Source organism: Asparagus officinalis, chromosome 1, assembly GCF_001876935.1.
Source record: "Asparagus officinalis chromosome 1, Aspof.V1, whole genome shotgun sequence".
Lineage (NCBI taxonomy): Eukaryota > Viridiplantae > Streptophyta > Magnoliopsida > Asparagales > Asparagaceae > Asparagus > Asparagus officinalis.
This window is the reverse complement of record NC_033794.1, coordinates 74,457,198-74,471,754: the sequence shown is the minus strand read 5'-3', so window position 1 is coordinate 74,471,754 and position 14,557 is coordinate 74,457,198. Positions and strand designations below refer to the sequence as shown.

The 14,557-nt window shown below is 37.9% G+C and overlaps 1 protein-coding gene across 1 annotated transcript; it reads left to right on the top strand.

The window, feature by feature from the left end:
- On the top strand, positions 268 to 9,608 carry LOC109826086 (ABC transporter G family member 42-like). Its single transcript, XM_020393055.1, is given in 18 exon segments — positions 268 to 731; positions 833 to 923; positions 1,513 to 1,814; positions 2,183 to 2,464; positions 2,550 to 2,866; positions 2,949 to 3,109; positions 3,941 to 4,050; positions 4,241 to 4,391; positions 4,490 to 4,636; positions 4,745 to 4,842; positions 5,007 to 5,403; positions 5,406 to 5,722; positions 5,857 to 5,940; positions 7,153 to 7,286; positions 7,598 to 7,825; positions 7,903 to 8,074; positions 8,565 to 8,819; positions 9,137 to 9,608. Coding segments are annotated over 17 exon segments (3,471 nt in total). The 5' UTR covers positions 268 to 731; positions 833 to 877; the 3' UTR covers positions 9,407 to 9,608.

The window sequence follows — 14,557 nt, the reverse complement described above, 5'->3', positions numbered from 1 at the left end:
TGCGAATTTTTAAAAGGTAATTTTGGGTTTTCAGTGAAAATTTTGACCGGAGGTGGTTGATTGCAATAAAAACAATTTTAACTGCAGAAACATCGAATTGCTTGCTGTATTCTGATTCCAAATAAAATCCAAAAAAAGGGGGAGCACTCCAAAAGTAAGCACACCTTACTTATATAAGCACAAAGAGGCACACCAAGAAATTTTAGATGTAATAAGTTCAGAAAATTAACGGACGTATGTGCCTTTGATCTATTATTTTAAGGGGCTTATTGGGCCGAAAGCCCACTATGCTCCGTTCTATTATAATGCGATCCCCCTTTCCCGCGGAGAAAGAAAACAAGAGATCCCTCCCCAAAAATCAAGAACTTGCGTTTTCCGTTTGGTTTTTTCGATAATGGCCCCTTAAACCTTTATTTGTTCGAGAAGTTGCCCCTAGAATCTTGTTAGTTCTTTCCAGTGGGTTCTCTCCGATTGAACTCTCCAGTTAGTTGGCGTTAGATGTGAAGGAATGTTAACCCACACTACAGAATGACCAATTTGGAAGAACAAATAAGATTTGAGAGAGTTAACAGCAATTTCAATTATTTGATGGACTTATTCAAAATATTGAAAGATGCTAGGTATCAATATCGAATAGAACCAAACATGTTTAGTGTAACTCCATCCACTGCTAGTGAAGCCATGCACACAAGCTGTTTGTTGTATTGCCCCTGTGGTCTTCAATCGCCACTGTCAGTTGTTGAGCAATTAGCACATCAAATTTATAGCTATAATTTTTAATTTACAAAAATGTGATCATTATTGACATAGAATTTTGAATGAATGGATGCAGATATTGGGGCTGGACATTTGTGCTGATACCATTGTGGGAGATGAGATGAAACGAGGAATTTCGGGTGGAGAGAAGAAGCGGGTTACAACTGGTTTGATCTACTTCTTCAATACCCATTTGTAGATTATCATACTAGATATATAACAAGCAATTAACATGATTTATTTGAAACAACAGTATTATAAGTAAATCATTGTTCAAAGTTGGGAAATTTCAATTTGGTCTTATGAATTATTGTTTCAAATCTACCCTGACAATGAGTTCTTCTGAGGTTAGTGATTTCACAGAAATTCTGTAGTACTCTCTTCAAATATATTGCACACATACAGCCTCATTCACACTGCCTGGACTGGAGATAGGTGTCACTCTATCAACTGTGGAAAAAAGCTCTTGCGTAAATGGTAAACAAGTAAGGAGACGGTTTCTGGATCGTCTCGATTTGGATCCTTAAATCGAACTCCTGCGTGGGGCTCAATGCACCATTAATCCTGCTATTAACCTGAGCTTATGAATACGGTCAATACAATTATTCCTATTGAGTAATATTATGTTCATAGGTACACCCATTAAGTTTTTTGTTCTAGAGCTCACAGGTTGAAGTTTACTGGTACCGTAAAGTTATTACCTCATGAAAATTATTATTGCCTCCCTCTGACAAACATTTCATCAAATTCTTGAAGGTGAGATGATTGTTGGGCCCTCGAAGACCCTTTTCATGGATGAGATATCTAGTGGTCTGGACAGCTCCACCACCTTCCAAATTGTAAAATGCCTGCAACAGATTGCCCGTCTGAGGGAGGCCACCATATTGATGTCGCTCCTTCAACCAGCACCTGAGACATTCGAACTATTTGATGACATCATCATCCTAACTGAGGGTCAGATTGTATATCAGGGACCCCGAGAGTTGGCTTCGGAGTTCTTCGAAACCTGTGGCTTTCGTTGCCCCGAGAGGAAAGGCACTGCTGACTTCTTACAAGAGGTAATTTTGAAAAAATAAGTGTTAGTTGCTTCCTGAGTGATATTTTTTTAATAACTCTTTTAAACCCAGGAGGCTTTTGTCAAAAAACCAAAATTCTCTTTCTGAAGGTAAAAAAGTTAGAAAAGAAATTCACTCTGGAGGCCTATCTGCAAAAATTGATTACAGGCGGTCTATCCAGTATCCACAATTGGGTGATAATATAGGGGGTCTATCTGCAATTAGCCCAAAAAATAAAAATAAATATTATTTCAATGCCCATATTTACTAGTCGGGCATTTGACTCGTGTTCTGCTTTCATTAGGGAATATAATTATGCTTTTATTTATTCCCTCTATTAATTTAGTTATTTGTCACAACCACCGTAATAGGTGATATCAAGAAAGGATCAAGAGCAGTATTGGGCAGACAAGAGCAAGCCCTACAGCTACGTATCCGTCTCCCAATTTGCTGAAAACTTTAAGAAATTTCACGTTGCGCTTCAATTAGAGAAGGAACTCTCAATCCCCTTTGACAAGAGCTGCGGCCATAAAGCTTCTCTCGTCTTCTCAAAGCACTCTGTTTCTTATTCTGAGCTCCTTGAAGCCTCCTTTGCAAAAGAGTGGCTTCTCATCAAGCGCAATGCCTTTGTCTACATTTTCAAAACTGTCCAAGTGAGCTACCACCTTACTGTATTATATCTCAGCTAGTGGTGGGGCTGATACAACAACATCTTTTTTTTTTTTTTTTTTTAAAAAAAACATCATAGTAGGTGTCATTGCCTCGACGGTGTTCATAAGAACTAAGATGAGTACAGAAAATGAAGAGGATGGAACCATTTACATTGGAGCTCTTCTGTTCAGCTTGATCATCAACTTGTTTAATGGGTTCATAGAGCTGTCCCTGACTCTCGTAAGGCTCCCTGTGCTATACAAGCATAGGGATCTTCTCTTTTATCCAGCATGGGTCTATACCCTTCCAAATTTTCTTCTCAGGATTCCCATTTCTGTTTTCGACTCTCTTGTTTGGGTTATTGTGACCTATTACTCAATGGGATTTGCCCCAGAAGCTAGCAGGTAGCTATTATTGGGGTATTGTATATTCTAAGCTCAGTGAAGTACTTTGTGCTTGTGTTAAAAATAGGTTACTGTTTTGCAGGTTCTTCAAGCAGATTCTTCTTGTCTTTCTAATTCAGCAGATGGCAGCAGGGCTCTTCAGGGTGACGGCAGGGCTTTGTAGGACAATGACCATAGCTAGCACTGGAGGAGTTCTCTCTCTCCTTATCATGCTTGTCCTCGGGGGATTTATCCTACCAAGAGGTTCAAAATCCTTGAACTTGTATTATCATTCTGTTCAAGTTTTCTTAGTTTTGGGAGTCATCTGTACAATTATAGACTAATAATGCCATAGAGAATGCCTTCCACCTTTTGAAGTTTATCTATCGAAAAACCCGCAAAGTTCCATAATTACTAAAAGAAACCTAGAGAACTTTATCTATTGCCTTATTGTAACGAAACAATATAATTCACATCATATCTAAGTTGCCTTCAATCCCTTTTTCTTAAAGGAATGGTGATCTGTTGAGCTTTAAACTCAGGATTACTTGCATTCAGTTGCTCTTGCAGAAACAGTCACAGAGATGGAAATCAAGAATGATTTTATTCATTGGTCTTTCATTAGAATTGACGTCGTAGAAATAATTGACTATCTTCTTCTCATAAGAAAAGTACTCGGAATTTAAAATTTTCTAACTGCTGAAATAAACTAGGAATACACATTATCACTAGAGGTATTAATTGCATGATGATTTATTTGATTCAATCTCATATTTTCTTCTCATGAACTTGAAAGTGGAGCTTCTTACAATAAATAGGCAAAGATCAAGTGTTTTGGGGGCAAAAAATAAAACTCAATATTTCTTTTAGAAGGGTCGCTGTGAAATAAGGGTGGTCTGTTATAATAGACACTTGTAGTTTATTTTACTGATTTTTCTATGTTAGAGTTGTGACTCTATAGGACTTTCATCTACACCCATCGAGATACCCAGTGGAAACTCAAAACCCTGTTAAATTCGATTATCAGTAGGATGATTAATATACTTTCCTGACTATTTTTTTTTTCTAAATATATTCTGTTTATATTTTTAATAGACCTGATTCCAAAGTGGTGGATATGGGGATATTGGATTTCACCGCTGCAGTATGGATTTAGTGCTCTTGCAGTAAATGAGTTGTTGGCTCCTAGGTGGATGAACAAATTTGTAAGTTCCTAGTCATTCATTGAGGTAGAAATTTGGTCTTTTTTCAGATCATAAAGTGGATCTGTGTATGTGAGTCATGGGAAATTGCTGGTTCAGGTCTGGATATGGTCTTCGAAATTCAGAATATTGTTGTTATGTTATGTATTTTCGTGAATTTTGTAGTTGTTAACTAGTATTTATAATGACACAGACAACTGATGGTAGGAGATTAGGGGTGGCAGTACTTGAGAATGCCAGTGTGTTCCCTGAGAAGAAGTGGTTCTGGATTGGAGTTGCGGCGCTTCTAGGTTTCACTATCCTCTTCAACGTCCTCTTCACCCTTGCACTCATGTTTCTAGACCGTAAGTAACTATTCTGATGATGGATACTTTTTTACACATCTATTTGGTTATGAGGACCGATTAAAATGTTTGTGTTTTCTGCTGTCATTGGATAATAGCTTTTCGAAAACCACAAGCTATTATACCTGAAGAAAAATCTATGGTTGACATGGATGAAACTGAGGAGCTTCCAAGGATTAAACGAATGGAACCTGATGAAAATTCAACATTACGAACTTTATCAGTGAAGGATGATAGCAACACCAGTAAGCTGCTCAAAGAACACAGTTCAATTTTTGGCAAAATCTCCATTTAATTTGCGGTGGATATAACTATAACTAGGGAGTAACAAATTGTGATGCCTATTGATGCAGGAACCGATGTGGTTACTCCGAAGAGGGGAATGGTTCTTCCATTCCTACCCTTATCCATGTCTTTTGATGAAGTAAATTATTTTGTTGACATGCCAGCAGTAGGTTCCTCAATTTTGTTCTTCTTCTTCTTCTTCCTGACCTATCATCAGATACTTTAGAAATGTCCACGTGCATCCTAGTTATTGCTCATCTTATACCTAGAGGAGAGTGGGACATTTTATTCCGTTAGGAAATGTAAATTATTATTATTTTGTCTTGATAGGAAATGAAACAACAAGGGATTAATGAAGACAAACTCCAGCTTCTAAAGGGTGTAACTGGAGCTTTTCGGCCTGGAGTCTTGACCGCACTTATGGGAGTAAGTGGGGCCGGAAAGACAACTCTTATGGATGTTTTGGCTGGAAGAAAGACCGGTGGTTATATGGAAGGAGATATCAGGATCTCCGGTTACCCCAAGAACCAAGCTACTTATGCAAGGATTTCCGGATATTGTGAACAAAATGATATCCATTCTCCTCAGGTCACTGTTAGAGAGTCTTTGATATACTCTGCATTTCTTCGTCTTCCTAAGGAAGTTATTGATGAAGACAAGATGGTCAGAACTAATGCTTTAAAAATTATCGTTTTAAAGTTCGCTCACATAGTCGGTCACACCACGCTAGATTGAGAATTTTCTCTTTTCTACAGAAATTTGTCGATGAAGTTATGGATTTAGTAGAACTCAAGGATCTAGAGGATGCCATTGTGGGACTTCCCGGTGTCAGTGGTCTGTCAACAGAACAAAGGAAAAGGTTAACAATAGCAGTTGAGCTTGTTGCTAATCCTTCAATCATCTTCATGGATGAACCGACCTCAGGACTCGATGCAAGGGCAGCAGCTATTGTTATGAGAACCGTCAGGAACACAGTTGACACTGGACGAACAGTTGTGTGCACAATCCATCAGCCAAGTATCGACATATTTGAATCCTTTGATGAGGTAATGGATATCCCAAGTTCATGCATTTCCTTCATATTCATTCTTGATACCCTTTTGATTTCATGAGGCTTTGTGCTTGTTTACATGCTCACATTATTTTTTAATTGTTTCCTTCCCTCTTTCTTTTCCAAAAGCTCCTGGTAATGAAGAGAGGAGGCCAACTAATATACTTTGGACCTTTGGGCCAAAACTCACATGAGGTCATAGAATATTTTGAGGTATGCTCCTACAAATGATTTTCACATGTCCAACCGTTATTATGCACATACATGCATATATAGGCGCAGTAGATTTTTTTTTTCCTTTTCACATACAGAAATTAAAACTGAGAACTCCTAAATGAGAGCTTTTGTAAGAACCCTGTATCAAGATCCACATCTCCAAATTAGTCATTAAATGAGAAGCCTAATTGATGGGGAACAGAAGCATAGCGATCTGTAGAGATTGATTACTTGGAAATATAGAAACCGCACTCTTCATTTAAGAATAAAAAATGATACAAATGCAAACTTCACATCCGGAGTTTCACATGTCATCACCTCACATGCCTAATACTAGCGGTAATTCACATGCAGATTTCTCACTAACATCCTTCTCCACTTCCCTAAAATGAAAAGGTACATCATTATTTATAAAACTAAAACAAAATCATAATCCTAGCTAATGGATAACATTAAGCCACACATCCTAATAAAATAAAAGATTCATTCCTGACTATTACAACAAACCCAATTCTAAATCCCAATCCAACCAAAAAATAAAAACTTTTAGAAGAAATCCTAATATAATATTCATCAAATCTTTTGCAAGACTTAGATGTGAATCTGTTTTGAAACAGACTGTTCTCTTTATTGTTAGACCATTTATGATTTCTACATCATATGTCTTAATCATCTAAACAACGGTTCATTATTATTGAGTTCTTACAAACTTATTTGAAAACTTGTTCTCACCAAGATCACACACAAATATACACACATGTATGCACAGAAAAAAAAATGCTGTTCACAGAAGAAAACTTCAAGTTTAATATAGTATGTTTTTTACTTTTAAGTTTCGTTGAGTGCCTATAAGTGTATTATAGGTATGGTAACCTGCAGATAACATATCATCCCATCCCCCCCCCCCACCCCCCAACACACACACACACACACAAAAAATCCCTTCAGTTGTGCTTACCACCCCTCACCTACTTGAATAGCAGTTAACTCCCCTAGAATCAAAATGGAAAGGGTGGTTATCCGCAATTTTATTCTTCTCAAAATGAGAATCAGGGGGGTGCTAATTTCTGGTAAAATAATGGACTGATAACTAATAAGTGCAACATAGTTATGGAGAAAAAATTTCACACTCATGGCACATGCATGTTTTATAGTATAAATAAAATAAAATAAAATAAAAAATAACTATCACTGTTTTGTTGCTCCCAGTCAATTCCTGGAGTTCCCAAAATAAAGGAAAAATACAACCCTGCAACATGGATGCTAGAAGCCAGTTCAATCTCTGCTGAAGTAAGTTTTGAGATTGATTTTGCAGAGTACTACACGTCATCAGAATTATACAGGTAAGTGATTGAAGCCTTCATTTGAATCCCTTCTACAGAAGAAGCTATACATTTGGGTAAATTTGGCCCATTTTGAGATAACTCCTAAAAGGTTTGGAACCGTCACTAAACCCCCAGTACCTTTTCAGGTAAACTCCAATTAGGGGTCATCTGAAAATGGATTCGGAAAAATGCAAAAGTTTTTGGGGGTTAAGTGAGGTTTCTGACTTCTTGGGGGTTATCTCAAAATGGACCAAACGTCTTGGTTTTTTCCGTGAAATTTATCCTATATAGTTTATACATCTGTCAGTAATTTCAACATTCTCTATCAGGCGTAACAAAGCCCTGATCGAGGAGCTGAGTAAACCTGCACCTGGAACAAGCGACCTCCACTTCCCAATGCAGTATTGTGAATCTACGTTTGGGCAGTTTAAAGCTTGCCTATGGAAACAATGGTTAACTTATTGGAGGAGTCCAGATTATAACTTTGTCAGATTTTTCTTCTCTATCGTAACTGCTCTGCTTCTAGGAACCATCTTTTGGAGGGTTGGTCACAGAAGGTAATATTAGCTTCATTTGCTAACATTTTATGAATTTCAAAGCGTTGCAGTAATTTCATTTTTGCAACTTGGTCCAGAGAGAATGCAAATGATCTTAGGATTGTCATTGGATCTATGTTTCTGTCAGTTTTGTTTGTGGGCATCAATAACTGCTCAACTGTCCAACCAGTTGTAGCAACTGAAAGGACGGTCTTTTATCGCGAAAGGGCAGCTGGGATGTACTCTGCTTTACCTTATGCTATGTCGCAGGTAATGAAAGAATTTCGACATCTTGTGCTCAATTCTTGTACAGGAATAACATGAACTATATATTTGGGTTCATTGCAGACACACCCTCTGTAGTAAGGAGAGCATATCCACTACTATTCCTAAACTATTTTGTTAGCACTTAAATCCTCTGGACCCCAAACCCTATTATTTATCCCGTTGGTTTAGATGTCAGGTGTGCGCTAAATTACCTTCGCCATCAGTCTAACCGAGAAAAACTAAAATGCCCTCTAAATTGAGGCAAAAGCAGCACCATCTGAGGTTCAGGGGTTGTAAGCACTAATAAAATAGTTTATGGGTATAGGTGGCTACACTGCCATAGTAGGGGGTGTATCTGCAATTAACCCTATTTTTTTAATTAATACATAGATCAATTTCTTTCCTCGAAATACATCTAGTAACATGGCTCTATGTAAACCGAAGTTTAATAATTATCATCTTTTAAAGCTGTTTTCTTCTTTTGTGATTGCAGGTGGTTGTCGAAATCCCATATGTCTTTCTCCAGAGCTTGCTTTATACTGTAATAGTTTACTCCATGATGAGCTTTGAATGGACAGCAGCAAAGTTTGCTTGGTTCTTCTATATCTGCTTCTTCTCGTTCTTGTACTTCACGTACTACGGAATGATGACAGTGTCCATCTCACCCAACCATGAAGTTGCTGCAATCCTTGCATCAACATTTTACACGCTCTTCTATCTTTTCTCGGGCTTTTTCATCCCTAGACCTGTGAGTTTCTTCTACATAACCTACTTCTTAGTAAATTGCAGATAACCTCACTCACTTATACTTTCAGTAGCACTCATCTCTCCTCAACTCTTTTACTAGCCATTACTATTCTTTGATACGCAAATTAAGAATGATAAAGTGCTAAATGGCCCTCCTTTCCCTTGTTAATTAAAAAAAGGGGAGATACGTACTAATTAATGAGTTGAGGGGTGATAAGTGCTATTGAAGGTGTAGGTGAGGGCGGTAATATGCACTAGACCCGTCTGCTGCATAATGACTATGACTACTGATGATTGCTGGATATTTCTTGATTGCAGAGAATTCCAAAATGGTGGATCTGGTATTATTGGATTTGTCCAACAGCGTGGACAGTATACGGGCTGATAGTTTCTCAATATGGAGACCTTGAGGACGTAATCATGGTTTCCGGTCAGCCAAACCAGACGATAAAATTCTATGTGAAGGATCATTTTGGATACGATACTAATTTGATGGGAGCAGTGGCTGTAGTTCTCGTAGGGTTTGCTGTATTTTTCGCTTTAATGTTCGCCTTCTGTATCAAAAAACTAAATTTTCAACACAGGTAAGAAATTTACTGCGCAAAGTTTAGCAATGTGTTCAGTTTACTATTGAGTGTTGATCAAGGCCTTCACTGTTTATTATTTGTGGAGGCTAAAGTGCATGAGGGCTCCCATGTATTTTTCATATACTCTCAGCTTCTGTACATGTGTGTGTGTCCTGGAGTTTTTGTGTATATTATCTGTCCTTATGAAAAGTGTTTTTCCCATCTATCCACAGTAAACGGTGTAAGCTTTGTTAACCTGCCAATAAAATGAAAACCTTCACTCCGGTAGACTTAAGTACGAAATTGTTCAACTAATTTGGCATTATTATGAGGAATTCTGTAAAAGACACATTACTTCCAATCAATTGTGGAATAAGGTGGAAGCGCAAACAAGATTCTAGCCCAATGTGTATCTGAGACATCAGTTTGTATAACTAATTGTGGCTGGTAAAGGACTTTTTGTTCATTTATTTCCTTTTTGATGTTGGCAATTTCTTGTAATTGCTCGTCATTAAGTGTAATTTTAATTTTATCAGTGTCCCATCGGGTCACGCTTTTATTATTTATTTCCTTATATTTCTTTTGTTCTTCGGTAAGTTTATTCTGAAGCGAAGACATATTCTCAAAGAGATTGGGTATAATCCTTCTTGCATAATTTAGTAAGCCGAAAAAACTTCGTAGATCTTTTAGAGCTTCAAAATTATCTTTGAACTCTTTGATCTTTGTGATAATGTGGTCTTGCAATTCAATGCGACCACTTTTAATTCTTTTCCCTAAAAATTCGATATCTTTTGTCATAAGAGTTATCTTTTTAGGGGACAAAATAATACCACGATTGAGCAATAGCTGGGCTACTGCTATCAAATGCCATTTGTGTTCTTCCTTAGTTTTAGAGAACACAAGAATGTCATCTATATAGACAACAACAAACATTAGGTGCCCAAATATATTATTCATCCATTTTTAAAATATTTGTGAAGCATTTTTTTTAGTTCAAATGGCATAACGTCCCAGACATTACTTTCAATCAGTTGTCGAACAAGTGCATACAAACTGATTAGAACTAAGCGTTATATAATGAGCCCAATATGTGAATAGGGCCCGACCAATTTTCTTACCCGTTGGAGCATCAAAGTTGATTGAATTTTTTTTCTTTCTCTTCTTTTTTTAAATTTTTATTTTTTGGCGAAAATAGAGATTCTGGTTTAATTAAATTTTAGTGGCCAGGCCATTTTTTTCCATAAATATTTTTAGTCTATTTTAGGGACGGTTTCGAACTAATTAAACTTGACAAGAAGAATGACTAATTTACCAAAGTACATTACCAATTGTATTGCGAACGAGTCGCAAATCTGTATAGAGAGAAATAATTAATGAATATCGAATTTGCAGCATGAGTCTAGCTTAATTAGGTGATAAAAGAACAGAAACTCGAATCCAAACTATAGCCCTTAATTTAATATAAATAAAATGAAAAAGAAAAAGAAAAAGGGGGAACGAAAGAGAACCACTAGGTGAGAACATGGGCCAAGATGGTACAAGAAAGGACACATTTTCTCTTTTAGAACGCTTTAATTTTATATGTTTTCAGGAGTCCCATGACACAATTGGACGCCCTAAGTAATGGAGTAGAAACTTGCCAAAATATAACGGAACGCAAAACAAAACTTATCGATCCACAACATAAAAATTGAAGAAGTCCATGAAGGCACGTCTTGATCCTCTCCGAAACTCTTCTTATGGGGCAAGACAAAGTGCTTCGTTTGGTCCACAATTTGGTCTTCAGAAAGCTATTAATGAACGGTGGGATATGGTTTCTAGAAGCGTAGACAATTTTACGGCTGAGCTAAGTTTAGACTGAACTGTACAAGTGTACCAAGAGCCTCATTTTCCTCGCCACATTTACTTGATGAGCTAGTGAGTGAAGATGCTTGATGTGCCGAATGACGAATACGTACGAAAGTCCATTTGTCCACACAATAATTTCTCTTCCACGAAAACGGATGGAGCATGCATGTCTCCTTAAAAAAAGATGGAATCAAATATAGAACAGAAGTAGATGCATAATTTTGGACCTCTCGTTTCACGAAGTGAGATCAGATGAATTAATGTGAGGTTGATGTGATGCCGATACTTTGTTAACTCTTCGTAATTCATTTAGCAAAATGAGGTGCTCGTGTCCATTTTTCACGAGCACAAATTAACTCCGTATATATGTATTTATCCATAGGCTAAGTTATCAGATTGGTATACAAAATAGAACCTAATAATTAACACGATCGGTATTTTTTTTTAAACTCCGGCAACAACAAAATATTAAAACTTACACGATTGGACAAATAGACCAAATAACTCGCCACCAGCCTTTCTTTCTCCGGCATTCACTCACCTGACCAACCGTTTATTCAAACAGCTTACCAAATCATGAGGATCAAAACTCATGTATATTATAGAAACTATAAAATATATCCACCCTTTGTTCTGAAAATAAATGATTTGTGAGGATCTTAGAAACCAGTTCTTTGAATTGTGAAATAAAACTTTTCAAACTAAATGATTCTGACGCACTTATGTTTGATGATGTATAAATCAAAATGAACGGTTTGGACTAATACATGGTTTTACAAGCAGATATATACTTGTTAATTATACCTCGTTGTGTATTATAATCTTACTCGTATACCTGCATACATATATACACACATACATACACATATGTATGTATGTATGCACATATATGTTTATCTATATTTATCTATCTATGTATGTATGTATATATAATACGAGTTGATGGATTCTTTACCAAATTTTCTCGATGGATTCTTTACCAAATTTTATCGATTCAAATATCATCACCAGACTAGTTTTAAGTAGTATCCAAATGAGTCCGTTCCGTTTTCTCTCTAAAAACACGTAACACTTCTCTCCCCCTCCCTCTTGACGGGCCTCTATCGGCCAGATGTAAAACCCCGTAAATTTGAGAATATTATGATTAATATTGATAAATAATTTTTAATTATGATAAATATCATTTAATGATGGATGAGTATGGTAGTAATTGATTTGAGATCAACTAGGCGTGTGTATGAGAGTATACAAGTGTTAAACATGCACAAAACGAGTGGAAACATGCACACATGCAAAAATAAAATGACTCAGTCAGACCTTTGGTCGGTCGACTGATGGTAAATCTTCAGTCGATCGATAGGCACCTATCAGTCGACTGATGGCAACCCATCAGTCGACCGACGGGCAGTTTTCCAGTTTGACCGGGTTTCTGTTTTCGGGTCTATTGTTTGGAATCGGATTTGTTCGTACATATATATATATATGTATATTTCACGAATTCCCCCTCTTTTCTTACTCATATCTAAGCCCTAGCAGCAGCCATACCCTCTCTCAAAACCCTAATGTTTGTTGGAAATTTGCAGTAAAAGGACAATGAAAGAAAAATTGACTTGTATTCTCTCAAAATCAATTACAATTTGGATTCCGATTACAAAAGAGAGGAGAATAAATTTAGTTCTCCCCTTTGTGTTTAAAACTGGGTTCTTCACGGTGGCGATGGAGTGCCTCCCTCGAATGCTCGCGTCGAGTTTGCTCTCCGTTGACGATCCGACGTCTTGATTCACTGGAACGATGTCTCCACCTCACGATTTGACGTTGTGGAGAACTTGCGTGGCAAGTTTTAGAACTCTGGACGAGTTGATAACTCTGAATGAGTTTAAACTCTTGAAAAAGAGTTGATTTGAACTGAAAGTTCGATTGATAAGCCAAGGATGAAGAAGCTCCTATTATCGATCTCCAAAATCCCAGCCGAAGGATGAAGGCGCTTCTTTGCTACCAAGCTTGCTCTTGACCGAATCTCCCTCTGTTGATGAGACAAAATCCCCTCCCTTAACTCATGCGTTCTGGAATTGGAGACGCACAGGTCGCTTGTGCGTTGAAATTCAACTCTGCATCAAGAGTTTGGGACGCATGGTTGAGTTTGTTGAAGAACGCACGTTATGTGTGCGTTTGTGCTTTAACTCTGCGTCACAGAGTTAGATGTCTGCTGGAGAACGCACAGTCCGTGTGCGTTTTGTGTTTGGGAGACGCAGAGGTGGGTTCTGCATGGACTCTGCACTTTGAGTCCACGAACTCTGCGTTTGGAATCTGGAACGCAGTCACGACCTCTATGTTTTGAATCTGGAACGCAGTCACGACCTCTGCGTTTTGAATCTGGAACGCAGTCACGACCTCTGCGTTTTGAATCTGGAACGCAGTTACGACCTCTGCGTTTTGAATCTCAAATGAGGTCACGACCTCTGCGTTTTGAATCTTGGATGCAGAGGTGATCCTTAGGTGGGCTCGACGAACTTCATGCTAAGTCCAATGCTCAGGCGAAGTGCAGTCTCACAGACGGACTTCAGAACATAACTTGCTGCGAAGAACATGTCATAACTTTCAAACCGTAAGTCGGAATTGGACGAATTATATATGAAAATCGGCTATCTCGACAAGACGGAGCCATCTAAACCAAGCTAAAGGCTTTGGTTTGCTTCCTTCGTTTCGCCAAATTCCTCACGGTTTGAGAGATATCTGCGTTTTAATATGAAGAGACCGTCAATTTGTAGTCTCTTTTGCTAGAGCGTTGCAAAGATCGTCACCTTGTAACCTTCGTCTTGGCTCCTTAAAAATATGAGAGTCATCAGATTGTAACTCCCGATGTTGATTGTGAAGGCTGTTGAATTAGAGCTTTCATCAGTTGTTGTGAAGGTCGTCGGATTGTAACCTTCAGCGATCTACGTTAAAGTCTTCAAATTATGGCCTTCTGGAAGTCGTCAGATTGTAACTTCCATCATCGGTATTTGATAGGGGATAAGCTATCTATTGTGATTTTTAGACAGCCTACAGAACCCCCTCCAAAATTTTCAAAAGTTCGCGGTTGACTAGGACGAATTTTCGGAATACTTTGGATCTCAACTCTGATCTTGGAGCTATAGAGTCTTTGGCATAAGGAGTTGTCCTCTGCACCCGCTTCAAAGGCATCTTGGTTGAAGAGATTTGACACGCAGGACCTATGAGAGGATGAGCTTCAAATAGAAACTATTGCGACGATACAAGCCACTCATGAGCAGAAGCTCTCAAATGCCACGCCACGGCTCACATCCATTCAGCTGATGGGCCCACA